Genomic DNA, 26451 nt, shown 5'->3' with positions numbered 1-26451 from the left:
CCCAATCCCGCCTGCCGTCTTTGCACGTGGTGGTGACGGGTTGGGACGCCAGCCGGGACTCGAAGCGCTCCTCGCCCAGCAACGTGTTGCCGGTGGCGCTGCGCCCCGCGGGGGGGAATCGCCGCTCCCGTCTCCGCGGCGCGGTCCGCCATGGGCGCGGAGCTGCGGCCGCCTCGGTTCTGCTCCCTCCCACCCGGCGGACGGCCGCGCTCTGCGGGACGGGGACCGCCTGTGGGCGGGGATGGGCGGCCGCGGAGCCCCTGGGGCGGAGCTGCGGTCCCCGGTGTCGGTGCGGGGAAGCGCGGAGCCGGGGCGGCGGGGAGGAGGGGAGGAGGGCGACACGGGGACGAGGAGATATGGGGACATTGGGACACTGGGACAGTGGGTGTCAGGGACATGGGGACGCAGGGATTTTGGGACTTTGGGACTTCAGATCACATGGGCTGCTGACACAGGGACATCGGTAATGTGAATATTGGGACCATCAGGACACAGTGGCACGGGTAGCTCAGGCCACCGAGCGACGACGATGCCGGGACCTCAGAGATCGGGGGCTGCTGGCACTGCAGAGGGCTGAAAGAAACCGGCGTGAGAGGTGCGGGCTGCAAACGAGACGCTCCGGAGCAAACCGCGTTCTCCGGCAGCTGCCCTCCGGCTCCGGCTGAGCCCGGCGCTGCCCGTCGCCCCTTCGGGAGCTCGGAGGTCGCAGCGGCACCGCAGAGCCCGCTCGTGTCCGGGCCGGGCGGGGGCAGAGCAGCTGCGCCACCCGACGGGGCTGCGCGTCCCCCCCGTGCTCAGCGCTGCCTGCGGAGCTCCGCACAGCGCGCGGGTCGCGAACGCCCTCTGGAGCACCGAGCGCGTTCCTTCTGCCACCCCTTTTCCTGGGGGAGAACGGCGAAACGAGCCAAACCTGACGGAAGCCGATGGAGGCGGAAGCGGCTCCGGCTCTCCTCGGCCGGGACGGGCGCAGCCCGAGGGGGGACGGCAGCTCCTGGGCACCGGCCCGGCTCTGGAGACGGCGGAGGGCTCCGTGGCCGTGTGCCGCTCACCCCGGTGTCGGAGCCGGCCGAGCCGCGCGACTCTCCCCGAGCTCTTAGCAAGACGGAGACGCGGCGTTTTCCAGGCGTTCATTAATTTAATTAATACACAGCGGCAGTGCCTGCATTTCCACACACACAGCGGCAGGGGGACACGCGGGCGGACGCGGGGCGGGGATCGCTCGGCGCGGGTGTTCGCAGGGGGCTTCGCCGTGCGCGGGGTCGCGGGCACGGGGCGGGGAGCGGCGGGACGGGGGGAGGAGGAGCAGCTCCCTCGGGGGTCGGGAGGAGCCGTCACCGGGAGCTGCGGCCGGGCCGGGTGTCAGCTCCCCCCGCAGCCGCGTCCCGACGCACCGCATCACCCCGCGGGGCGGCGCGGAGCCGTGTGAGCAGCGTCGGCAGAGGGAAGCGTCGGCAGGGAAAGCTGGTTTTCCCCTGCAAGCGGCGGGGCAGCAGCGGTGCGGGCGAGGGGCGCGCAGCCTGGATGCAGCCGTGAGTTCGCCTCATCCCGGCTCACCGAGCGCCGTCCCGGTTCAGAGTGCAGGACGGCGCGCACGGATGGAAGCCCAGCGGATGGCGGCCGCCGTCCCGCAGTGGCAGCCAGGAGCGCTCCCAGAACGCTGCGGCTTACACGGAGCGGTGGGCACAGAAGTGATGCGGGATTTGCACCGTCCCACGTGCAGCGGGGCTGCGGTGCCGCCTCTTCCCCTTCCCCGGTGCTTGGGGACCGCAGAGCGGGACAAGGGGCAGAGATGTCCACCCCAACCCTCGCTTCTCCTGGCCGTGGCTGAGCACAGGCACGTTTTCAGCCCGCCGGGAGCCCGCAGTGCTCCCGTCACCACGCACCCATTCCTGGTTGCACCGCCCAGGCCGGGCTCTCTGCTGCTCCGGCCGCAGCCCACGCCTCGCCGCAGTCCCTCCTCCAGGCTGGAGCTGCCGCTGCCCTTGGGAAGCAGTCTGCACCTGTGAGCTTTGCGGGTTTGTTTTAATTTTGCACGATTTCTCTGTTTCAGGGCGCTCTGCAACGCTGCAGCAGCACCAGCCCGGATGGGGGATGGGAGGTACGGGGGGAATGGGGAGCACGGGGGCACGGAGTGCACACAGCAGTGCTGAGGGGAACCCCCCCCCCTGCTGCTCCTCGCTCAGGGGTTCCACCTGTGGCCCCGCTGTGCACCCGGCTGCAGTGCTGAGGTGCTGGGAGTGGAGGGGAGGAAACCCCCCGGGGAACTCTGCCATTTCCAGAGGCGGCCGCCTCACTCAGCTCCTCCCAGTGCCCCGGGGGGTGGCAGAAACCCAACAGGCGCCCAACAGCCCGGGAGCGCCTGAGGTGAGGAGCAGGAGCAGCTGATGGGAGAGACCTCGTGGTGATCAGGAGAGCAGCTCCGTGCAGGGAGCACGGCGGGTGCCTGGGGGGGCTCAGGCAGAGCTGGCACTGACCACGCCGTCACAACAGCACCGAGGGGACGGCGCCCACTGAGACGCCCAGCGGCCCCGAGCCCCCGTGCAGCGCTTGGAGCCACAGAGCAATGCTGGGGGGGCTCAGGGCACGGAGAGCCCCATGGGGCAGCCATGGGCGGGGGTCCCGGGGCGCGGGGGCTCACGTGAGGGCGTTCTCGGCCCTGTGGGTGCGCTGGTGGAGCTTCAGGGAGCCCTTCTGGCTGAAGCTCTTCCCGCACTCGGCGCAGGCGAAGGGCCGCTCGCCGCTGTGGATGCGCTGGTGTGCGGCCAGGCTGCTCCGGCAGCTGAAGCCCTTCCCGCAGCGGGTGCAGGAGAAGGGGCCGCCTGCTGCCGTGGGACCACCGGCTTCCTCATGCGGCTCCGAGCCCGGCGAGCGGCTGCAGGCGGCGGCGCTGGTGGCCCCGGGTTGGTCCTCGGCGTGGGTGCGTTGGTGGTTGAGGAGGAAGCGCTGCTCGCGGAAGCGCTTCCCGCAGCTCCCGCAGGAGAAGGGCTTCTCGCCGCTGTGGATGCGCTGGTGGGTGAGCAGGTTCTGCTTCAGGCTGAAGCTCTTCTGGCAGACGTCGCACTGGTAGGGCCGCTCCCCGGTGTGGATGCGCTGGTGGATGATGAGGTTGTGCTTGAGGCTGAAGGCCTTGCCGCACTCGGCGCAGATGAAGGCGCGCTCCCCGGCGTGGTGCTTCTGGTGCCGGGCGAGGCTGGGCTGCTGGCCGAAGCACTCCCCGCACAGGATGCACTTGAACTCCTTCCCCGGTGCCTCCTCCTCCGCCTGGCTGTGGATCACCAACGCCTTCTCATCCCCAAAGCCCTCCTCGCCGCCGCCGGGAAAGGCGAAGCTGTTCTCGCCCGCGGGCGATGCCAGGTCTGTCATGGGCGCACGATGCCCGGCTCACGGCGCCCGCATCCCTGGGGGGCACAGAGAGGGGCGGCTGCAGCTCCCAGCCGTAACCCGTGGGGGTCCAACGACACCCAGCACTCCCCGTGCTGCCGCTCCGGGGCCGGATGCCCTCATGGTGGGTGCATTCCCCCCTGCTAAGCTTCACAACCACACCTGACCGTGGGGGGCAAGAGGGGACCCGGGGCCGGGGCCGTTCTACGGCGTCATCCCACCGGGGAGCAGCGCTGGGGCTGCAGGCTCGGGGAGGGGGAGGGGGGCGCGGCGCGATCTCGGCGGATGGGCACGGGATGGGGTCCGGGTGGGGTCGAGATGGTCCGGATGGGGCTGCGACAGAGCCGGGATGGGGCCGGGCCGCGCCGCATTGCGCTTCGGCTCCGCGCTGCCGCACCGCCCCCCCGGGCCGAGCCGAACCGAGCCGTTCCCCACACCCCCCCCCCCGGGCCTCCCCTACCTGCTCCCAACGCTGCGCTCCGGGCCCGGCTCTCTCCGTGCGCTCCGTGTGCTCGCTGCGCATCCCCCGCCCCGCGCGTGACCGCGGCGCTCCCTACGCTCGGGGCCGGGCCGGGCCCTGCGCGGTGCCGCCCCCAATTCGCGATCCCCCCCTCCTTCCCTCCGCCCCCCGCCTCCCGCCGCCGTGCCTCCCGGTGCCGACCTGCCCCGCTCCGCGCTTTGTGCCGCCCGCTCCGGCCCCCGGCTCGTTCCTCCGCCCGCGCTCCCGGCCCCGCGGCCGCGGTCACGCGTGGGCTCAGCGCCCGCCCCGCAGCCTCGGCCCCAGCGGAGGGAGGGACCCCCCCCCCCCCGGCGGGATCGGGTCGGGCAGAACCGATCCACCCACGAGTGGAATTTCTGCTCTTTTGCAAAGGGAAACCCCGAGCGGGTGGAAAACAAAGGGGTTTCCACGCTGCAGCCCGCGCTGCTGGGCCGGGAACAAAGGGTTCTGGGGAGGTTCTGCGGGTTCTGCCGGGAGCTGCAGTCCGGGCCGAGGGGCTCTGCCGGCAGCCTGCGGTGCACGGAGCTCCCTAAACCCCCCTCCCCCGCTCACCCCCGAGGGCGCAGCCCCCCGCCGCAGCTCCTGGCACTGATTTTGGCAGCGCCGGTCGGCACCGGAGGACGGTGGCACATGGCAGAGGTGCTGCCGAGCATTGGGGTGCACGGGGGGAGCAAAATGGAGATCCCACGCGGCAGTGGGAAGGGCCCTAATTTGGTTGGAAAGACACGAGGTTGCAGCAGGGCTCACCAGAGCAGCCAAGGCCACGAGCAAAGCTCAGCGCTCGGGGTCCCGTGTAGGACGGGCGCTGCTGGGATCAGGCCTCAGGCGCCCGGTGCAAGCAGGCTGTGGCTTGCCAGCACTGCTGCACCCCGCACAGCTTCCTGTTGTGCCGTTGCCCAGACCTGCCTGGCCATGCATGCCTGCGTTCCTGGAGCAGCTGCTGACGCTTCCCCAACGCGGCGGCAGGACGAGCCTTTGTGCCACCAGCGTGCTGAGTTGGCTGCTTTGCTGCCGAGGGGATGGAAACAGGAACTCGGCTCCAAGGATCTCAGGCTCGCAGCAGGAGCCTGGGAGCTGGGGCACAACGAGGGACACGTCGGGTTGCATATTAGGAAAGGTTCAAGTTGGATACTGGGAAGGATTTCTTCTCCAAAGAGCAGCTGGAACTGGCACAGCTGCCCTGGGGGAGGGGGGGTCACTGTCCCTAGGGGTGTTCAAGGACCCTGGGGATGTGGCATGGAGAATGTGCTCGGTAGGTATGGTGGGGGTGGGGGGTTAGACTTTCATAAGTCTTTCCCAACCCCCCTTTTTCTATGACCCCCCCCTCCCAGTGGGATTGTGACCACAGCCAGACGGCTGGCAGCTCAGGGAAGGCTGAGGATAGTGGGGATACGGAGCACAGCCCAGTTGCCTTCTGCCTGTTGGTGGGAGGTGGAGCAGCAGGATGGGACGGGAAGGAGCAGCGTGGGACAGGACAGGGCCTGCACGTCTCCACGCACCCAACGAGCAGCATTCCAGCAGCTCCGCGCCCCAGGATCCCATCCCAGCCACCCAGCAGGGACCGCAGCCAACAGAATGGGAAGGAGAGCAAAGGCCCACGGCGCTCACAGGGCTGCAGTGGCAGGGAAGGGCCTGCCTTGATGCACAACTAACGGCAGTGACAGCGCTGGGGGGGTGTCGACTCTTGGTGGGGAATGAAGGGGAGGACAAAGCGCAGCTCCAGGAGGGGCAGCCCCAGCTCAGCTGGTGGCAAGAGTCATGGCTTTAAAAAGCACCACAATTCGATGCAGCTTTACTGACGATCTGCTGCCTTCACCCCTTCGCTGTGTGAGACTTTTGCTAAGAGATGCAAAAGCCAAGGCCTCTGCAGGCAGATCTGCCAGCAACACGGTTATAAAGCGCACCAACACGGATGGGCGAGTGGCTCCCACCCCAACGGCAGGGGCAGAGTGCTGTCCCACGAAGGAGGAGGCAGGAAGCTGCTGTGAGTAAGCTTTTATTTTAAATAACCTCAAAAAAATAGAGTTGCAAGGACCTGAAACGTCGCTGGAGCGTGATGCTGGGTGAGCGGGGCTGAGCGCTGCAGGGAGCAATGCCCACTCCCTGCCTGGGGATGGAGCCAGGGACCCCACGGCAGGATGCCACCATCCCTCGCGTGGCCGTGCCACCAGCCGGGCACTCTGCTAACAGAAAACATCCTTACCCAGCACGCAGGTCCAGCGGGGCCGTCCCGGTGTGCCCTCCTGGCCGCTCCAAGTCCTGGGGCTGAGCAGCTCTGGTTATGGCCTGCTCCATCCCTGCCCATCAGGGCCACCGCGCCGCTGCGCCAGGCTGCGTCCCTCTGGGTGTTGGACATCTCCAGGAACGGAGACCCCACCTCTGTGCTGGGCAGCCGGCGAGGCGATTGCTCACTGCACAGCAAGCAGCCTCCCTCACACTGTGCCCCCGCAACACAGGGGAGGAGGCGGCAGGCAGAGCGCACCCAGGATCGCGCCGGGCACCGCTGGCAGCACCCGCATGTCCTCAGCGAAGGTCTTTGCCAAACCACGGTAGCAAGGAGGCTCTGCAGCTGAGCGAAGCGATAGGGGCGTGCTGCTAGGGCTGGGGCTGCACAGCTCACAGCGCGAGGGGAGCAGTGGCAAGCCGGGCCCTCTGGACACAGCAGGCGAGATTTGCTTCCCCTTTTATGCAAAGCGCGTTTCCAAGCGGGAACAGCTTCCAGGCCAGCAGCTCCCATCCCTAAAGCTCTGCCCCACAGCCCTGCCCCAGCCAGACAGCTCCACACTGCTCGCCCACCAGCACGGGCGCAGCTGTGGGCAGTGCAGACACCGCTGCCCGGCACTCCTGGTTATCTATGCAGAAGTTAGGTGAGTACCAGAAAGAGGCGCTACTCAGAAAGGTTATCCATAGAGCAAGTACAGAAGCGGAAGCTACATTCCCCATCCCCACCCCCCATATTCACCCTGTATTACCCCTCCCGGCTCGGAGGAGATACTTAGCTGTGATCCTCCAGGGTCCTCGAGGCAGGAAGCTGCCCTCTGCAGCTCGCTCATCCCCCAGCGAAGCTGCTCCTCTGCCCACACTGGTGGGCAGCCAATAGCGGGGCACAGCTCTCCGGCCCTCAGCCTTTTTGTGGAGGGACATCAGTCTGGATGCTGAGGGCAGAGGGCTCTGGCGGAAGCTCCCAGCCCACCAAGGCCCCTCTGTGCCCCACGCCAGGTCTGCATGTTGCAGGACTGCAACGCTCAGCCTGGAGCCAGGCCCCAGCAGACATGCCTCTGCCCGGCCTCCTGCACGGCAGAAGCGATCCTTAAGTCAGCATGCAGGATCCCGAGCTCCTCCCCACCCCGCGCAATCCAACTCTTCACAGGCAGGTGCTGGCAGAAGCGCTGCAGACCCATGATCCGGCACCTGCTGCTCCTCAGCTCCACCCGCCTTACAATTTGGTATGTTCAAAACACAGAAAGCTCACGCGTTGTGTCCAAGTCCATCCACTGCCTCGTGACCAACCTGCTGCATCTCACACCCCCACCTCCAGGGTGCTTCACTCGCAAGTGTCCTGTTCACAAGAACCACCACAGTCCTCCCGAGCCCCGCAGGCTGGGACTCACAGCCTGCCCTGCCTCAGACTCTTACAGGTCCGCAGTTGGTCAGCAGTTGGCTCTTGGCACGAGCTCCCACCGAGCCAGGTTTGGTGTCCCTGCCGCAAGAGCAACAAGGTGCGGTCCCTCGCTTGGGTGGGCGCGTGGCAGCGGGCGCGTTACAAGCAGCTCGGGCACGGCGAGGTTTTCTCTTCGCTGTGCGCTCTCTCAGGCACTCTCAGGACTCTCTTGTCCTCAAAGCTTCTTCCACAGCCGCCGTACTTGCACCAGATCTCAGCGCGGCAGTCATGCTGGGGCTTCAGCAGCAGCTGCCTCTGGGTCACGCAGTCGGCGCAGCAGCACTGCGGCTGCAGGCTGGGCTTCCCACCCAACCCTTCCCCGCCCTCGGAGCACTTGCAGGGGCACTGCCCAGCGGGCGCCTCCTGTGGGTGCTGCGAGCCAGACACCAGGTGCTGCTCTTCCTGCATCAGCTGCAGAAGGATGTCTGCGGCCCCGGATGGGCTCTCTGCTCTGTTTGGGCCGGGCTGCGCTCCCGGCCGCAGCTCTTCCCGCGGCAGCGATCCCTGCACGGCTCCACGGGAGCAGGGCGGCAGCAGCGCGCCAGGCGGCGCGGGTCCCTTCCCCAGGGCAGCGCTGGCGTCCGGCTCGTCGCGGTGTGCCGGGCAGGTCCCCTCGCAGCAGGAGGGCGGCACACCACCGGTGTGCGTCCGGCGGTGCCGGAGGAGGTGAGCCTTCTGGCTGAAGCCCTTCCCGCACTCGGCACAGTGGAAGGGCCGCTCCCCGGTGTGGGTCCTCTGGTGCACAGCCAGGTTCACCTTCTGCCGGAAGCGCTTGCCGCACTCGGCGCAGGCGTGCGGCCGCTCGCCAGCGTGGCCCTGCCGGTGCAGCTGCAGCTCGCCGTGCTCCTCAAAGGACTCCCCGCAGAGCGAGCAGGGGTACGGGCTGCCGGGGTGGCTCTGCAGGCTGGGCGGTGTCTGGCCGGGGCCCGGCTCGCTCTGGGGCCGCTCCACCACGTGCACGCGCTGGTGGACCCGGAGGGAGAGCTTGCTCTTGAAGCGCTTGGGGCACTCCAGGCAAGTGAAGGGCTGCCTGCCCGAGTGGGTCTTCTGGTGGGCGATGAGGTTGGGCTTCTGAGCGAAGCGCTTGCCGCACTGGGTGCAGGCGAAGGGGCGCTCGCCGGTGTGCGTGCGGTAATGCGTCACCAGGTTGCCCTTCTGGTTGAAGCGGCGGCCGCAGACGCCGCAGGTGAAGGGCCGCTCGCCGGTGTGGATGCGCTGGTGAGTCACCAGGTTGGTCTTCAGGCTGAACCTCTTCCCGCAGACGTCGCAGCGATAAGGACCCCGGCCCCGGTGGTTCTGGCGGTGCTTCACCAAACGCTCATACTGCACGAAACTTCTCCCACACTCGGGGCACAGCCAGGCTCTCCCCTCCATGTCTTTCTCCTGGGGAGATTTGGTGGACAGCTCATCTCCAGAGCTCTTGTCGTGCTCGGGGCACTGGTAGGACTTCTGCCCCACGTGAGTCTTCTGGTGAGCAACCAAGGAGATCCACAGGCCAAAGCTGTTGCCACACTGATTGCAGATGAAGGGCTTCTCCGCTCCGGGGGTGGGTGGTGTGGGGGCCGTGCCGTCCCCGAGGACAGGCTGCACCCCCAGGTGCCCCAGGAGGTGTGGGCCGGGGCTGAAGCCTGCAGCGCAGCCAGCAGGAGCCTCGGCGGTGGGGCCATGCTGCGGCCGGAGCAGAGTCACCTTGGGGCAAAACCCCTCCCCACACTGCACGCAGGGGAAGGCCTGCTCCCCTAGATGGGCCTGCTGCGTGGGCAGCAGCTGCTCCTTCGAGGGGAAGCCCTTTTCCGTGCACGAGTACAGCTCCTGGCCTTCGGGGATCTTCTGAACGGGCAGCGGCGGCATGGAGCTGAAAGGAGCCTCCTGCTCCAGGCTGCCTGGCTGCAGCAGTGTGGGTGCAGCCCCGAAGGGTAGGGTGGGAGCCGGACCCCGACCCGGGCACCTCCTCTGGCGTGGGGCGTGCGTCTTCTGGTGGGCTTTGAGGGACACCTTGTCCTTGAAGCACTTCTGGCACTGCCCGCAGGGGTAGGGGCGGACATCAGTGTGGGTGCTCTGGTGCGTCACGAGGTTGGTTTTCTGCGTGAAGCGCTTGCCGCACTGGGTGCAGGCGAAGGGGCGCTCCCCGGTGTGCACGCGGTAGTGCGTCACCAGGTTGGTCTTCTGGTTGAAGCTCCTGCCACACAGGAAGCAGGTGAAGGGCCGCTCGCCCGTGTGGATGCGCCGGTGCGTGATGAGGTTGGGCTTCTGCCGGAAGCTCTTCCCACACTCGGGGCACACAAAGGGGGTGTCGTCCTGGTAGCTGCGCTGCGTAGCCCGCAGCTTCGGTTTGCCGGAGCCACCGTCCTCCTGCTCACCCCCTGCCAGCGCCTTCTCGTTGGCGGCGTGGATGCGCTGGTGGGCCAGGAGGTTGGCCTTCTGGCTGAAGCTCTTGCCGCACTGCGTGCAGGGGAAGGGCCGCTCCCCAGTATGCACACGGCGGTGGGTCAGCAGGTTGGGGCGCTGGCTGAAGCTCTTCCCGCAATCCCCGCACCTGTAGGGTTTCTCCCCGGTGTGGATCCTCTCGTGAGTGATGAGGCTCTGCTTCTGGCGGAAGCCCTTCCCGCACTGGGCGCAGCGGAAGGGGCCATTGCCAAGCTGGGGCACCCAGCAGCCCACCCTGGAGGGCAGCGGGCTGAGGCCGGCCGCGCCGTCCCGCTCCGTGCCTGCCCGCTCGGGAGCGCGCTGCCCGCCATGGAACCAGCGGCTGGAGCTGCTGGCACCGGTGGGGTACAGCTCCAGAGAGCCTGCAGCAACCCCGGGCTTCTCATCAGGCTGCTCCACCTTGTTCGTTCGGACAGGCTCAACTGGATGTCAAAAAGATTCAGAGCATTAACGTCAGTGTCTTTCGCTTGGCTTAAAGCACCCCAATTAACCAGGGGGTTTAGGACCCTTTCCAGAGCCCTATTCCCCCATGGCTTGGTGAGTGCAGTGCTGGCAGACAGCAGTAATGGCAAAAAGAATCCCATTAGCTGGCCTCAAATGGCTGCAAGCAGCTCTCCAACAAGACCATCGTCCCCCACCAAGGCCAATTTCCAGCAGCCCCACTGAGGACACGAGCGACACCTACCTGCACAGGGGCTCACGAGGATCTTGCTGTCCTCCTGCATCTGCTGGCCTTCAGGGAACGGCTCCTCCGACTGTTTAATACCGAACAAGCCACCGGGCTTGAAAAATCTGTAGCCTGGTTGAAGGGATAAGAGCTGGTCACCATGAACTGTCACACTGCAAAACACGCATTTGGCATACGCATCATTATGCTGGAGATGCCTGCGTTAATTCACAAATAAGCTAAAATTAACTAAGCCTCAGGGCATCGCTTTCATCTATTTTAAGCTTCTGCTGCCTGAAGCATAATTAAAGATAAAAAGAAACACAAGCTCCACGCTCCCTCCTCCTGGCAACGTGTGCTCCAGTGAAAGGTGAGAGAGAACACCGTTCCTCGGCGAACAATGTTCTTTCCAAAGTCTTTCACAAATTCGCCCAAGTATCCTTAGATCTTACCTGATGCTTTTATGACAGGATTTCAAAGGCTACCACAAAAATGCAATTAATTACAACAAGAACCTCCCAAACAGAAGAAAAGGCTACATCTGTACAAGAGGAGCCTCGCTGCCAAAGCGGCTGCAGCGCAGGTGGGGGGTTTCCTCCCCGGGTGCCACACTTGCACACATTTATGTATGGTTTCTACTCCCCCCTCTGCTCCTTCCAGCCCTGCTGCAGCCCCTCCACCGACTGCGCTCCAGAGAATGCAAAAACACAGCACCAAACCCACTCCCTTGTGGGTGAGCCCCCACCAGCCCTGAGCCCTCACCTGTGCAGGGGTCAGAGGGGATCTCTGCACCCGCAGAACCCAGTTCATGTCCAGCCCTGGGCACCTCGTTCAGCCTGGGGTAAGGCAGCAGGTTCAGGATGTGGGCAGGCTGCTCCAGGAGAGAGGAGAGGTGTTTCAGCAGCTGGCCATCGCTTTTCTGGTTTGGTTCGGTTTGGTTTTCTCTGTTCTCTGGGTTTTCACCACGCACAGAAGTGCTTGGCAGCATCCCGGCACCCTGAGCGCTTCCTTGGTCTTTCCCTCGTGCAGGAGTCGGGTGCTAGGAGGTTTCACAGGGACCCCATGATATTTCCCACTGTGCCTCTGACTTGTTTCAGCACAACACAGCTTCCCTATCAGCAGAGCATTGCCTGGCACAGATCCTCAAGAGCAGCTTGCTCTGGGCCGATGCCCCGCGCCCGCCGCCCTCCTGACCTGGGGAGATCCACCCAGGCTACCTGCAGCTGTGACCGCTGAGCCCCAATTCCCAACCAACCCAGGGTCAGGACCAGAGGAGGAGACCTCTGTAAGAGCCCAAAGCATCTCTCCTGCAGAGCTCAGCACCCATCCCACCCAACTTCCCTCCCCAGGACTCCTCTCTTCCTCCCTCAGAGCTCTGCGGCAGTTTGGCAGGAACGCAAGGAGAACAGATGGCACAAGGCACCGAGACCAGCCAGCGCTCTGAGGACTGTCACAACTTCGAGAAGTGACAATTTAAAAGGAAAAGTCTTGCACAGGACTAGCAGTGCTTCCTTGGGTTACAGCATTTCTAAACGACAAGAAAAGCAAGAAACCACCAGGGGGGTTTCCAGCCCCCGGGAAACCACCAAAAAGCCACCACCACGGAAGCGCCGCAGCACAAAAGAGGATCAGCAGCTCCGCTCCCCCCCGCAGCGCGCTGCAAGCGGCCCTCAGGGATGGAGCACGCCCCACCACCGCCCCGCCGTACCTGGGGAGCCCCCCCCGCAGACATGGTTCCCCCAGGGCCCAGATGGCACACGGAGGGGACGCAGACTCTCGGGGTGACGCGGGGCGGCGGCTGTCCTCTCCTTCCACCTTCCAGTGCCGGTTTGGAGCTTCCCCAACTTCCTCCAAATGGCTGCGGGTCCCTGCGAGAGCAGAGCAGTGTGAGCGCGGCACGGAGCGGCGCGCAGCGGGAGCGGCTGGGCGGGCGCCTGGACCCTCCTCCTCCTCCGAGCTCTCCGAGGGGAAAGGAAGGAGCCAGCGGCGGGGTCTGGCCTGAGTTCAGAGCCTCTGTTTACAGTGCAGCCTCCCGCAGCCCGTGGTGCTGCTGGGATTTGTAGGCGCGGGGAGGGGGAGGCCGCAGCCGAACGGCCCCGCGGAACGCGGCCATGCCTGGCCGGACTCGCTCTGCTCAGAGCCTGGCACCAATGCTGCGTGCCCCAGCCGCAAGGCATGCCTGGCTGCAAGCTGAGCAGCCTTCATTCCATCTCACGGAGCGATGCTGGTTTTAGGAAAGCCTCAGACAGAAAAAATACATCTGCTTTTGCTGAAGGGCCGCAGGGCTCGCTGCTTCCTCCAGTGGCAGCCCAACACGACACAGTCCCTGAGGACACGGTGACAGCCACAGCGCTCCTACGAGTCCCACATCACTTCACAAAGACTCCAGGGTTCACACGTGTCCCAGCCCTGGCCCGGCTAGCACAGGACACTTGATTCAAAACCGATGCTGTTGATTACGGAACACGAAGGCATCAAAAAACCACTGCAATCTCACAGCCTGGGAAACGTCACGTTTCCAGCCAGCTGCCCAGCATCCAAGGCAACACCACAGTGTCCCCAAGCAGCACCCAGGGCTAGAGCAGAACAACTCTATCACACGTTCAATACTTCCTGGGCCCCACATCTGTGCTGCCTGCGCCCTACAGACATCATGTGGTGAGAAACCCGAGTCCTTGTGAGGCTTTGTGTGAAAACACCACGTGAGCATCCATGAAAATACCATCTTATGAGCAAACAAGAGCATGACTGGAAATAGTGCAAGGTGGGTGTGTGACTTCTCTTCCTGCTCAATGGTTAAACCAATCTTGCCCAGCTCTGCAGGGCCACAATTACTACAAGGAAATACATTCTCTTGAGCCCGAGATGTATTGGGGATGACCTGATAAGCACCTACCCCTAATTAGGAGGGTTATTTGGGGAGATCTGCTGCTGAGAGTACTAGTGCTCAGTGTGAAAGCAGATTGGGCTGTGAGGTGCTTTATGCAGTTTGCTGTAACTAATGGCTCTGGGTCCTTGAGAGCACCCGACTGTGCCACTCAGCTAAGAGCTCAGAAACTCTGTATCCTGTGGGCACTGCCACTCAGACACTGTGACACCACGATACTCTTAACCACATCCATCAGGTATCAACCATCACAAGGGGACCAGCCCAGCAGAGGTGAGTGCAATGGGGGTAGGGGCTGGGATCCCCTTGCTTAGCACTGCTTTGTGGGGCTTCGAGGCCTCTTGGCAAGCCTCTAAGTATCCAGGCAGATGTGTCTGCCTCTCAAAATTAGACTGGATAGCTTCTTAAACTCCAGGTCTATTGATCCCTATACATCACTATGCCTTGTACCAGACCTACCTCCGGGTCTGCACGCCTCTAGGTCTCTTGGCCGGACTGTGGCCTCTCTCCAGGCCTCCAGGCCATCCTCTTGGTTTCACACACCTGCACCCCCTGGCCTCCCTGTGTGCTACCAGCCCTGTTTGGCCCTGAGATCTCCCTTTGGTCTGAAGGCTTTGAGGCCTTTTGTCTGCCTTCCTGCTTTCCCCCTTGCTCTTCAAGCCTCCAGGCCTCAAGGCCCGCGCTCCACGTTGCTTGTAGATGTCTCAGCCTTGGGACAGATGGAGAAGAGAGTTCTGAAGCGTGGCAGAAGTTCCTTCACGACGGCCCCACGGCCGACGCCCGCCTTTCAGCCTCGGTGCCGCGGGGCGGGGGCACCACACGACATCTCCTCAACGCTCCCATCCTCGCGACGCGGCCCTCGGCTGCTCCCCGGGGCGAACGGGACGAGCGACGGGAGCAGGCGAGGCCGGGCCTCATCCCACGGGCGGCCTGCGGAGGGCCCTGGGGCGGCCCGCACCGGGCACGGTCGCTGCCCCCCACCCCGCCCGGAGCCCGGCCACCGCCCCGGCCCCCTCCCGCTCTTCTCAGCGAGGCCTCGCCGCCCCCCGGCGCGCCCCCCTCACCCTGGGCCCGGCCGGGCCCTCGCGTTGCCGTGGCGACGCCCCCCTCCCCCAGGCCCCGGGCCGCCTCCCCGGGGGAACTCACGGCCGCCGGCGTCCCGCGACGCGCTGACGTAGACGCGGCGGTGACGTCAGCGCGGCGGCGACGCCGGGAGGCGCGCGCGCGACTGCGGGGGGGGGAGGATGGGAAGGAAAAGGCGGCCGCTGCTCTCCTGCAGTCTCGCGAGAACGCCTCGCCCCGCACTTCCGGCTCAGCGCGCGTGTCCCGCGGCGGCACTCGTAGGCACGGGGGCGGAAGTAGCGCGCGGCACCATAGACAGCAGAGCGTTGCCAGAGCGCCCGGAAGTGCTACCATAGAATACCGGAAGTGGGCCAGAGCGTCCCACTCTCCCTCCCCCTCCCGATTGCCCACTACCAATGGGAGGTTTAGTTTGTTTTGGGGGATCCCGGGGGTTCGGATGAGCTTCAATCAGGGACCAGCGGTCGCCCTTATCAACCTGAGCCGCCTGTTGGTGGTTTTACCAGCCGTTCTGATCCCACAGCTCCCACGCCACCCCTCAGGTGTCCGCCTCGCCCCAAGGCAGCGCGCAGGATCCCCCCTCGGCTCTCTTCGTTTATTTCTGTAGGGAGCTCTGTGCGCTTACACGCATAAAGGAGGGGTTGGAGGAGTTACACTGGGGTTGCAAAGTCAAGGAGTGCAGGAGCGGGCATCCAAGCTGCTCCAGGTGCAGTTTGTGTGTTTCTTTTGATGTTTACCCTCAGGGAATCCATCTCTGCAGCTCCTCACGCCTCCCATGGCGCTGCCTTTGTCCTGGTGCAATGAACCCACGAGTCAATCCCTTCTGCTGCCTCACAAGCACCAGATCCTGTCCCTCTCTGGGCCGAAGGTTTGTTGTTCCAAGCTCAGAGATGCCCTCTGTCCCTCCGTTTAAAGCAAGGTCCAGAGCTCCTGGAGCACTTAATTGCACGTATCTGTGCACGGGAGGAAGAAGCCTTGCCAAAGACAAGAGATGCTCAGTATTTGGTCACCAGCCGTGTGCATCTGATCGCCTTCTCCAGTCAAATTTGTAGGATATGGTTTCCCATGCGTGACTTCAGAAGGACCAACCCGTTCCCTAAGTCTGGGGGTTGTTTCAGTTCTCAGCAATGCCAAAAGGAGAATTTCCACCTGTTTCAAATGTTTTTCTTGATGCAGTTTTCCAGTCTGCCTTTTTAATGTTTGGTTCCTTCTTTCTACCTGACCCCTCGACCGCTGTCTCCATGGTGTGTGAGTCCCACTTCATTTGCAGGAGCCCAGCTATTCCTTGGGTGATTTCTGCTAGGAAATGAGGTCCTCTATCTGATGGCAGTCCTCCTGGAATGCCAAACACTGCAATAGTTATTTCTTTCAGTCAAACTCTGAGTATTTCTCATGCTTTGTTGGTTCAGCACAAGAGTGCCTCAAAGCACCCAGAAAGGAGTCAGCCAGTGCTGATATTTACACTCATCACACTTCAGTAATTCACAAAACAAATCCATTTGCCAAGATTCCCCGCATACAGAACCTCTTTTTAACTCAACTGGGGAAGATCTACCCTTAATTTTAGGGTTATAAGACAAATCCTGTGCCTCTGGACAATGCTTTTAGCAGTCCATAGCATTGATTCCTACAGCATGTCTTCCTCCTGCTTCAGCACGAGCTTCTGTCCCCATACGAGCACTCTCGGGTGTCCTTTCCATTTACTCTCTCACTGTTGGTCACTACTCACTGCCCATGAGGTGCTGCCCACCATTCAGCTGTTGTAGCACACCTCAAGAGCTCTGATGGCAGCTCTGCCAACTCACCCCGTGCTTTCATACAAACAGGAGTCCTAATACTTTGGAACGCCTCAGGAAGCGAGGCTCCTCGTTACTGACAGTGTCGTTTCCTTGGCAGCTTCATCTGCTCCTCTCTTCCCTTTGATGACTTCGTTGTGTTGGACCGGTGGGCCTTGCAGTGAAAAACCACCACTTGGTTGATAATTGCATCAATCAATCCCATAATTTCTGCGCTGTCCTGTGTAGGATTGCCTTGAGATGACAGTAACCCACTTTTTTCCCCTATATCTTCACGCTCACAGCAGTGCCAGGTTTAGAATGCTCAGCACTTGTGCCGCCACATCATTACAGTAGCCGCATCTTGTTCTTATCATAAGTTGTCTGAGGTCTAACTTGCTCAACCAATTCCATCCCATGAGTGGTGAAGGGCATTCTGGCATATGCAAAAACTCACACACTCAACCTCTGGCTTTGCCATGGCCCCAACTGCCAGCACAGAATACTTCAATGTCCTCCAACGCTTTACAACAGGAGAAGCAGCTCTGGTATCTGCTCAGAAGGCAATAACTGAATTCCCTGAGACCTCAAGATGTTCCTATTGTTCCTCAGCTTGTGGCTTGCATTCCAGCAGCCTGGCTCCATTCTGCTGCTCTTTGGTTTCTCTCTTCGTTCCTTCCCTGCTTCCCACTGTTATTTACCCCCCAGACCATCTCACTCCGTTGTGAAGCAGACACCCCCAAAATCCCATCAGCTTTCTGCAATCTCCCAGATTTCAGGGCCAACTGCCCCCAGTGAACAACGCATCCAACAACAGAGTTTTATTCCCTTTCCCTTCCAGATGGAGGTCGGCTCCTTGGCTGGGCCCTGCTGTCACCTGCTGTGATTCGGAGCTGTTCAGGTACCCCATGTTGTCCCCATGTATTATTAAGTATTGCTGCTGTTTCATCGTTAGCCCCCAGGCTCCTTTCCACCGATTCCCATCTCGTCCCCATTCTGTATCACAAAGAAATCAACGTGCTGAATGTCATCCCGCTCATCTACACAACAGCAGTGTGACGTGAATCACAGCATTGCATTATAGTTCCCATTTCAGCCTCCATCCCCCACTTCATCCACTGCCCAGCGCTGCAGACAATAGCACCCGCCTTCAAAGACACCTTCAGTCGTGTTGTGATTCAGACTTCCTCCACTTCATCACTTTGGCAGCTTTGAGGGTGGTTGTCCTCACCTGCATAGAAGCACACATTGCTGTGTGTGAGGTTACACGTATGAGGAGTTGACTGAAGATCAGTCCTTGGCTGGCAATGCCATGAGGTTCCCCCCCTCAGCCTCTTCTGGGTCTTAACTTCATTAAAACAAGGCTTTCGTGGTTTGTTTTCTATCACAGCAGTGGTTAAAACAAGTCAGCCAATTAATTTCCTTATAGTCCAGCTGCCTGCACAGTGGCACGCTTCTCTGGGGTGAAGGATGCAGGCAGAAGGCATGAGGTCCTGTGCTGCTCCTGGATTTCCCTGCTTGCCTTTTGTCCTCAGAGAGCAGAGGAGGGGTCCGTCAGGTTGGCACTGAGCTGCTCTGGAGCTATTTGGACACTGTGCATGGTGTAACTCCTGCGTTGCCCTGTCTGGAGCCAGGTTGGACTCCATGCTGGACCCAGTGATGCTGCTGGGTCCTGCAACCCTACCCCATCCCCACAGCCCCCCATGGGTGTTCTCTGATGGGTTTATGGCCTTGTACTGTGATGCCCCATCCCTTCAGGCATCCAAGGCCAGGCTGGACGTGGCTCTGGGCAGCCTGGCCTGGTGCTTGGCGACCCTGCACGCAGCAGGAGGTTGGAACTGGATGATCTTTGAGGTCCTTTTCAACCCAGGCCACTCTATGATTCTGCTGCGATGCCCAACCTGCACACAGTGCTGGAAGAAAGCACTGCTGGCTCGGAGACAAACCCAGCCCTTTCAATCCAGAAAAAACTCTATGGAAAGCAGCCAAAAGCGGAGAAAAAACTGTAAACCGTGGGACTGCTCCGAATGGCAGAACCCAGAAAGCGCCCCAGAAGTGCCAACTCTGTGCGCTGCTGCTTGCAGGGCTCCTGGGAGCGGGGGGCTTTGGGCTGTTGTTTGCCGTCCCATCCCCACCGTGGGGCTCAGGCTGGGGGCCCCCAGCAGCCCCAGGGCCTTCGCTGCAGTGCTGCCCGAGGACAGATCTGCGCCCTGGCTCTGCTCCCCTTCACCTCTCCCCACTTCTGGGCTTTGCCGTGCTGGGGACGGAGCTGACGCCGCCGCTGGGGTCAAGGCTGCCGCCATCCATCCCCGCGCGCCTCTGGCCACCGCTGCGGCCCCTCCTCTGCGGGGGCTGCGCAGGGCCGTCCGATGGGCGGAAAGGGGCAGTTCCCAGGAAATTGGTTAATGAGAGACCAAAATCAACAAGCGGTGGTGGGCAGCAGGCCGGCGGGGCTGCGCGGCGGGGATGAAGCGGCTGCTGGGCATCGCCGTGGTCGTGCTGGCGTTGGCGGCGGCTGGGCAGAGCCCGCTGCAGCGGCGCGTGGTGAAGGACGTGCTGGACTACTTCCACAGCCGCAGCAACGTCCAGCAGCTCTTTAGGGAGCAGTCGGTGGAAGGGGCCGTCGAGAGAGTGAGTGCTGGGGAGGCACGGGGGCCCTCATGCAGGGTGGCTGTGGAATTGTGTGGGGCGAGGGGCGAGCTGCCACCGAGTGGGGGGACAGGGGTGGCGTGGTGTCACTGCCGGGGATGCAGAGCACCACGGGTCTCCGGTGGGCTGGCACAGTGGTGCCTGCTGGCACGGCGTGGGGCTCAGCTACTCATTAACCGCACTGTGGTAGGACTGAACAGCGCCTGGTGCCCCGCTGTCCCCTGGCAGGACACGGCGTCCCGTTCCTGTCCTCTCCCCAGCAGGCAGCTGAGGGCTGCAGGGTGGGTTTTTACTGAGGGTTGGGAGCCTCACTGTGGAGCCCGGGGTTACTTTTTGGGCCTGGGGTCACTTTTGGGGGCTGGGGTCCCTCTATTCCTACTCCTGGTCCTGCTGGCACACTGGGGCCGGGTTTGGTGCCATCTCATCCTTGCCCATCCCAAGGCACTGCAGCAGCTCCTCACTCCATGGGCACCCCAATAATCCTGTGATGAGCTCTGGTGAACCAGGCACAGCCCACAGCCCATCCCCCCACACCTCTCATGGCACATCTCCCCTGCACCAGGTGGACTCATCAGGGACATTCATTCAGCTGCGCCTTAACCTTGCACAGACGGCATGCAGGAAGCAGACACAGAAGAGACAGAACTGCAGGATCATGGAGAACAGGGTGAGGTGGGGGCTGCACCCCTCGAGCCAGCGCCCCATCTCCAGACATGGGGACAGGGTGGTTTCACCCCTTCTCCCTCCCTCCTGCCCTGTTGCCATGTGCCCATCCTGTCCAGCACGGCTGCTGGTGCTGGGGGTGATGAGAAAGCCATGCTGCAGGGCTGTGGGGGATGTCCCCAGGGCTGGTGGTGGGGTCTGGGTGCTGGCACCGGTGGCAATGGCCGTGTTGTCTCCGCAGAGAAAGCCAGTCTGCTTGGCCTGCTACAAGTTTGACAACAGCGATGTCCCAAAGGTGCTGGACAAGTACTACAACTGTGGCCCCAGCCACCACTTGGCTGTGAAGGTGAGCTCTCCCCAGGGGGGGCTCAGCTCTGAGATGTGCTCTGGGAGCCCACAGTGATGCCAGCGCCTGTGCTCTGCCCTGCAGGAGATCAGGCAACGTGATGAAGCTGAGTGCAGGGCTGTGGAGGAGGCCGGCAAGGTGAGCGATGCCCTCTATCTGCCTGGCATGTTTGCTTTCTCCAAGGGGCTGCCAGCATAGGTGCCCACGCATGGTAAGTCCCACCTGGAACGTTCCTCTGGGTGAGCACGGGGAGCTGCAGGCAGCGGGCTCCTCCTGCAAACAGCCCTCAGCACCCCCTGTCCCCTCTTTGCAGTCCTGCAGCCACCACATCCCCAGCCCAGGAGGAGGATGCTGACACGGGGCCCCCAGCCCCCAGCTTGCTGCCCCTCAGCGCTGTGCAGAGAAGGGAAGGTCGTCCCGCAATGCCCCCCAGCTCCTGGCAGTGTCTGCATGCACCATTAAACCCCAGCTCTGCCTCTGTTTCTCTGCTTCATTCCTACCCAGGATCTCTGTGTGCGGGGCAATGGGGTGGGCTGTGCCACCCTCATTCGGAGCCACGCTCCGCTCTGTGGGCACACCGGTGGGCTCGGGAGGAGGGATGGGGACGCTCAGCGTCGGCGCAAAGCAGCGGAGACCTCAGGGACGGCACATTTACTGCACAGCTGCTCCCCGGCAGCAGGACCCCGTGACTCCCCTCAGTCCCCACGCGCAGCCCCCAGGTCCGCATCCCTCTTTGCAGGACGGTTGCCTGGGGTCAGTTCCAAAACCCGCCAGCGTTGGCGCCAAGGCAGGAGTCCGTTCCCCACATCCCAGGTCCCCGTGGAGCCCCCGAGCCGGGAGCCCGCAGAACGGGAACGGAGCGGAACGGCCGCCTCGATGGCTTCGGGCCGCTCAGAAGACGTAGGATCCGGGGTCGGCGCGCCCGCTCAGCGCCCGCTCAGCCTGCGCGATGGTGTCATCGGCTCTCCTGCCCAACTCGCGGCACTCCCGCAGCGCCTCGCCGAACTGCCGGTACGCCTCCTCCACGATGGAGCTGCGGCGCAGCGGCGGCGGCTCCCAGAAGCCCGCCCGCACCCAGGGTTGAGCGGCGCGCGGCGGCGCGGGGCCGGGGCCGCGTCCCAGGGAGCTGTCGAGGTCGCGGCACAGCTGGAAGAGCTCGCTGCCTCGCCCCGACACGCGCTCGCCGTCGACGTCCCGCAGGCCGGGCAGCAGCTCGGGCAGCGCGGTGCGGTAGGCGGCGGTGGCGCAGACGGGGTTGCTGAGCTGGCCCAGCGCGTCGCGCAGCCGAAGGCTCTCCAAGCGCCGCAAGCCGGCCAGGCAGCGCAGCTGCTGCAGGCTGCTCACCTGGTTGCCCGCCAGGTTGAGGCTCTGCAGGCTCTCGCAGGAGCCCAGCGGCTCCAGGCTGGAGATGCGGTTGCGCGAGAGGTTGAGGACGGCCAAGGCTTTGAGGCCGGCCAGGGGGCCCAGCTGCGAGATGGCGTTGCCAGAGAGGTCGAGCCACTCCAGGTTGGTGCAGTCGCCCAGGCAGCCCAGGTCGGCGATGCCGCGGCCGCGCAGCTTCAGCAGCAGGATGGACTCCAGAGCAAACTCCCCGGTGCTGGCCTTCAGCAGCTGAGCCGTGATGCGCGCGCCGTCGCCCTCCTCGCCCTTCTCTGCCCGTGTCTCCATGTCGGGTTGTGGGGATCCGCACCAGCACTGCGCCAGCGCAGCTCTGCGGGGACACCGGGGGAGGCTGCTCAGAGACGGGCACAGTGGGATGGGAGCGATGCTCACAGATGGATGCTCAGGGATCGACACTCGGGGATGGACGCCTGGGGGTGGATGCTCAGAGATGGATGCTCAGAGATGGATGCTCGGGGAGGGACGCTCAGAGATGGACATTCTGGGATGGACGCTTGGGGACGGATGCCCACAGATGGATGCTCAGGGATGGACAGTCAGGGATGGATGCCCCGGGAGAGGTGCGAGGGTTGCTCAGGGCTGCTGGGACCCCCGTGTGCACGCACAGATCGCCCCCCCCCCCCGGGCTCCTCCCCCTCTCGGGTGCCCCCGTTTCTCACCCCCCCCCTCTACCCCCACACAACGAACGGCGGCTCCCGGCGGCCCCTCGGCTCCGCCTCCCGTTGTCACGGCGACCAGCGGGCGGAGCGAACGGCACACAGCGGCGTAGCGCCAGCGGGGGGGGCGGGGGGGGGGGGGGAGGACAGACAGACAGAGGGGGGACAGTTGGGTGGATGGAAGGGAGGGAAGGAAAACGGGTGCCTGGATAGACAGACAGTTGGACAGATGGGTATAGATGGGGACGGATGGTACAGATGGATAGATGGGATGCGTGGACAGATAGATGGGACACACAGAAGGAGGGGGAGATGGGGAGATGGGTGGAGGGATGGATGGTGGATGCGTGCATGCATGCATGGGTGGAAGAGGAGTGAAGGGATGTTGGATGGATGGGACAGAGGAAGGAAGGGAGAAGCAGACAGGCAGGCAGGCAGAGGAGTAGGACAGAGGGTGGTTGGTGTCCTCCAGCTCCCACAGCTCTCGCTGGCTGGGCACAGCAGGTGGGGCAATCAGGCACTGCTCCCAGGGAACAGCCCCAGGCCCACAGCAGTGCAGCAGTGCTGCGGTGCTACCGGGGCTGCTCCCATGGCACTGCGCAACCGGGGGGGCCACAGCCCTGCAGCAGTTGGAGCTGAAGTCCCTGCACTACAACTGTGCCCACGGCTTCACCACCATCAGAGTCCCTGGTCACGTCTCCGCGTCACAGCTGTGCACAGACTCACCTTCACTGATGTCCCAGTGGTGTCTCCGGTCCCCAGGCTCACCGGAGGCGATGTCCTTGGTCACGTCCCCATGCCACAGCCATGCATGTAGCCTTCTCATGACAAGTGTCCCTGGAGATGCCCGTCCCACAGCCGTGCCCACAGTCTCGTCGTTTCCAGTGTCCCTGGTCCCATCATCATGCCACAGCTGCACCCACAGCTTTGCCATCACCAGCGTCCCTGGTCACATTGCTGAGCTCCCACCTCACTCTAACTGGCATAGCCAGTGATGTCCCTGCTCCCAAGCTCAGCAGGCATGTTGCAGAGCCCCAGGCGCAGTGCCTGCATACCCAGGACATCCCCTGGCTCCAGCTCAGTGCAGATTCCAGGGCCAGCCCCTCATGTCCCCTCTGCCCCCAAGCGACCACTCCAGTCCCCCATTACCGGCAGCCCCACACTGTGGCCCCTCTGCACTTCCCTTCCCCCGGGGGCTGCACCCATCCTGGGACCGGAAGGTGCCCGGTGCCAAGGGAAGGGCGGCAGCAAGCACAGCCCCGGCCCCCTCCCTTCCGTGGCCACCGGCCCCCCGGCATCAAAACGCAATAACAGGAAACGCAGCCGGGAGCCCCACAGCCCTGCAGAGGAGATAAACCGGAGTCCAGGGGCTGCAGAGCTGGGCCACCAGCCACAGCCGCACCAGGGGCTCCACAGGCAGTGAAGCATGGAGCGGGGCCTCATCCTGCGCCCGGGGGCTGCGTCCTGCTCCGCCCCGTGCCAATAAAGCCCAATTCTACGTGTGCTCCTGCACAGCTCCTGCTCGCGGTTCCACAAGCAAACAAGCGCGGATTCAGCTCAGCGCACCGCACAACGTGGGGAAAACAGCCCTCGGGCACACAGCCGCTGCTGCACCACCAGCAGCCAGGGGGCCTTTGGGACCCCACACAGCCCCCGGAGTCTGCCCTGGGGACGCTGCGTCCCGGCTGCCCCACAGCACCAACACTGCTCAGCCCCCGTTCTCTGTGCCACCCCCTCCCCGTGCAGCTGTCCCTCCGGCGCGATGTCCCCAAGGAAAACTTGGCAAAGGGCATTTTATTGGCATTTAGGACTGGTTCCTGCCACAGTGGAGCCAGCCGTGCCCGGGCAGGGTGGGAGCCCACAAGAGCCACCAGCGGTGCTGCATTCAGGGCGCTGGAGCCACTGAGCTGCACCCCACATGGAGACGGGCTGCAGCGGCACCGAGCCCACACCCAGCATGCAGGGAAAAGGCGGCTGAGAGCATCGCTGTGCCTGGAAGGAGCTGCCACCTTCCACCGTGCCACAGGAGCACATCAGCTCTGTCCCCACCTGTGCCACGACACAACACAGCTCCTGGGGTCCACGGTGGGCGGCAGCACCAACAGCGCTCATCCCATGCCGAGCTGCCAGATCCCTCACCCGCCTGTGGTGCTGGTGCAGGATGGCGCTCAGGGGCAGAGCGTGGCGGGAGCCGGTGCCGGTGCCACCCAGCCCTGCTGTGGCGCAGGCGCGGTGCTGTGGGTGCGCTCGTGGCGCAGCAGGTGGGTTTTGCGGCTGAAGCTCTTGCCACACTGGGTGCAGATGTAGGGCCGGTGGCCGGTGTGCACGGCCTGGTGCCGCACCAGGTTGGTCTTGGAGCTGAAGCGCTTGGCGCACTGGGAGCAGCCGTAGGGCCGCGTGCCGGTGTGCACCGCCTGGTGCCGCGCCAGGTGGGACTTGCGGCTGAAGCCGCGACCGCACTGCTCGCAGGTGAAGGGGCGCGCGCCGGCGTGCGCCTTGGTGTGGGCAATGAGGTTGGGCCGGGAGCTGAAGCAGCGCCCGCACTGCGGGCAGGCAAAGGGCCGCTCGCCCGTGTGCACGCGCAGGTGCCGCAGCAGGTGCTGGTTGTGGGCGAAGCCGCGGCCGCAGTCGGGGCAGGCGAAGGGCCGCTCGCCCGTGTGCGTGCGCTGGTGCGTGGCCAGGTTGGGCTTGTGGCTGAAGGTCTTGTCGCAGTGCGGGCAGGCGTACGGCTTCAGCCCCATGTGCCCGCGCAGGTGCGCCGTCAGGTGCCGCTTGTCGCTGAAGCCGCGGCCGCACTCGGCGCAGGCAAAGGGCCGCCCCTCCAGGTGCAGCCGGCGGTGCGACGTCAGGTTCTTCTTCCAGCTGAAGCTCTTCCCGCACTCGGGGCAGGGGAAGGGCTTCTCGTCGGCGGGCGGCTCGGCGTCGGCGTCGGCATCGGCTTCGGTGGGCGGCTCGGCGTGCAGGCGTTGGTGCCGCAGCAGGTGCTGCTTGTGGGCAAAGCCGCGGCCGCAGAGCGCACAGGCGAAGGGCCGCTCGCCTGTGTGGGTGCGCAGGTGCCGCACCAGGTGCGTCTTCTTGCGGAAGCGCCGCCCGCACTCGGAGCAGGGGAACGGCCGCTCGCCCGTGTGCGTCTTCTGGTGCGAGCGCAGGTGGATCTTCTGGCGGAAGCGGCGGCCGCACTGCGTGCAGGGATAGGGCCGCTCGCCCGTGTGCACCCGCAGGTGCCGCGTCAGGTGCGCCTTCTTGCCGAAGCCCTTCCCGCACTGCGCGCAGGCGAAGGGCCGCGGCGGGGCGGGGGCCGGGGGCTCGCACTGCCCGCACTGCGCCGCGCAGCAGCAGTGTTGGCAGGCGCCGGCCGGACCCTCGCCCAGCAGCGGCCACGCGAAGGCGGGCAGCGTGCCGTAGCCCAGCTCCCCCGGCTCTTCCGGCAGCTCCGGCTCCTCCATCGGCTCCGGCTTGCAGGCGCTGCCTGGGGGCTGCCCCGCCAACAGGGCCTCAGCGCCCAGCCCGGCCGCCCACTCCTCATCCTCTTCCTCCACCTTCACCTTCCGTACCAGCCAGTCCTCTGTGGGCACAGAGCGCTGCCGGTGTGCCCCACACCAAGGAAAGGTGGCACCACCACGGGTGCCAAGCGGCCGTCACCGCGACCAGCTCGTCAGCCACGCTGTGCCGTGTGCCGACACATCCCCTCACCTGAGCAGCTGAGCTCGGGCCCCTGAGTGGCACCCGTGGCACCACCGCCATCGGCATCGCCCTCGGGCAGCACCTCCTCCTTGGGCACCAGCAGCCTCGCTGGGGGATACACGGTAAAGCTGAGTGCCGTGCGCTGCCCCGGCCCCACACAGCCCGGTGAGGGACGGGCGCTCACCCACAGCCCTGGCACCCACCTGAGCCGGCACATCCAGGTGCCTCGCCGTCCTCCAGCTGTGCCCCAGCACACGGCTCCTCCGCCTGCGGCACCGGCTCCGGTTTGGCGATGGGAACGCCTGCACAGGACGGGGCTGAGCTGAGCCACGGGAAACCAGCGGGACCAGCACCATGACCAGGGTCGGGGCCGTCGCCCTGCTGAGCCGCCGAGTGCGGGGCACGGGAGCACAGCCCGCAGCGGGCAGCAGAGCCTTACCCAGGGCCAGCAGGGCGTCGAAGTTCTCCCTCATGGTGCTGCCGTCGGCCTCACAGCAGGGGGGCTGCAAGGGAGGCGGGGGGGGGGGGGGCGCGAGGGGGGGGGGGCCAACGGGAAACACACAGCTCGGAACCCCCCAGCCTGGATCTCGGACGCCACCCGCCGCCCACCGCCTCCCCCTGCCTCCTGTCACCCCACGTCCCGCACAGCCCCCCCCCGTCCCTCCCACCCCCCGC

At 64.3% G+C, this 26451-nt stretch overlaps 5 protein-coding genes across 9 annotated transcripts; 1 reads left to right on the top strand and 4 right to left on the bottom strand.

Moving 5' to 3' along the window:
- Window positions 1-1316: 1316 nt before the first annotated feature.
- Window positions 1317-3920, bottom strand: LOC122193719 (oocyte zinc finger protein XlCOF26-like). The gene is made up of 2 exons (XM_042894583.1): window positions 3842-3920; window positions 1317-3398 (listed from the first exon to the last, which is right to left on the bottom strand). The coding sequence occupies exon 2, from the start codon at window positions 3361-3363 to the stop codon at window positions 2635-2637; it is 729 nt and encodes a 242-aa protein (XP_042750517.1). The 5' UTR covers window positions 3364-3398; window positions 3842-3920; the 3' UTR covers window positions 1317-2634.
- A 1940-nt stretch (window positions 3921-5860) lies between these two features.
- On the bottom strand, window positions 5861-14708 carry LOC122193716 (zinc finger protein 585A-like). Of its 4 annotated transcripts, none has more exons than XM_042894575.1 (5): window positions 14669-14708; window positions 12344-12503; window positions 11398-11674; window positions 10654-10767; window positions 5861-10390 (listed from the first exon to the last, which is right to left on the bottom strand). In XM_042894575.1, exons 2-5 carry the CDS (start codon window positions 12365-12367, stop codon window positions 7641-7643), a joined length of 3165 nt encoding a protein of 1054 aa, XP_042750509.1. In that variant the 5' UTR covers window positions 12368-12503; window positions 14669-14708; the 3' UTR covers window positions 5861-7640. The 4 variants fall into 4 exon arrangements, with proteins under 4 accessions (XP_042750509.1, XP_042750511.1, XP_042750510.1 ...); XM_042894577.1 differs by having other exon boundaries at window positions 11398-11506; XM_042894576.1 differs by lacking the exon at window positions 14669-14708 and having other exon boundaries at window positions 12344-14381.
- Window positions 14709-18828: 4120 nt separating this feature from the next.
- On the top strand, window positions 18829-20515 carry RARRES2 (retinoic acid receptor responder 2). Of its 2 annotated transcripts, none has more exons than XM_042894584.1 (5): window positions 18829-19008; window positions 19589-19693; window positions 19931-20035; window positions 20120-20246; window positions 20349-20515. In XM_042894584.1, the coding sequence occupies exons 1-4, from the start codon at window positions 18844-18846 to the stop codon at window positions 20231-20233; spliced, it is 489 nt and encodes a 162-aa protein (XP_042750518.1). In that variant the 5' UTR covers window positions 18829-18843; the 3' UTR covers window positions 20234-20246; window positions 20349-20515. The 2 variants fall into 2 exon arrangements, with proteins under 2 accessions (XP_042750518.1, XP_042750519.1); XM_042894585.1 differs by having other exon boundaries at window positions 20326-20515.
- Window positions 20516-20697: 182 nt separating this feature from the next.
- On the bottom strand, window positions 20698-23195 carry LRRC61 (leucine rich repeat containing 61). The gene is made up of 2 exons (XM_042894582.1): window positions 22819-23195; window positions 20698-21746 (listed from the first exon to the last, which is right to left on the bottom strand). The coding sequence occupies exon 2, from the start codon at window positions 21701-21703 to the stop codon at window positions 20927-20929; it is 777 nt and encodes a 258-aa protein (XP_042750516.1). The 5' UTR covers window positions 21704-21746; window positions 22819-23195; the 3' UTR covers window positions 20698-20926.
- Window positions 23196-23870: 675 nt separating this feature from the next.
- On the bottom strand, window positions 23871-26295 carry ZNF467 (zinc finger protein 467). The gene is made up of 4 exons (XM_042894592.1): window positions 26216-26295; window positions 25980-26078; window positions 25786-25884; window positions 23871-25657 (listed from the first exon to the last, which is right to left on the bottom strand). The coding sequence occupies exons 1-4, from the start codon at window positions 26247-26249 to the stop codon at window positions 24261-24263; spliced, it is 1629 nt and encodes a 542-aa protein (XP_042750526.1). The 5' UTR covers window positions 26250-26295; the 3' UTR covers window positions 23871-24260.
- Between the last annotated feature and the right edge of the window lie 156 nt (window positions 26296-26451).

This window comes from Lagopus leucura, unplaced genomic scaffold (assembly GCF_019238085.1).
Source record: "Lagopus leucura isolate 7727_CA_CO unplaced genomic scaffold, USGS_WTPT01 227-14_obj-0_obj, whole genome shotgun sequence".
In the NCBI taxonomy this organism is placed as follows: domain Eukaryota; kingdom Metazoa; phylum Chordata; class Aves; order Galliformes; family Phasianidae; genus Lagopus; species Lagopus leucura.
The sequence above is the reverse complement of the archived record's forward strand: the minus strand, read 5'-3'. Positions and strand labels throughout refer to the sequence as shown.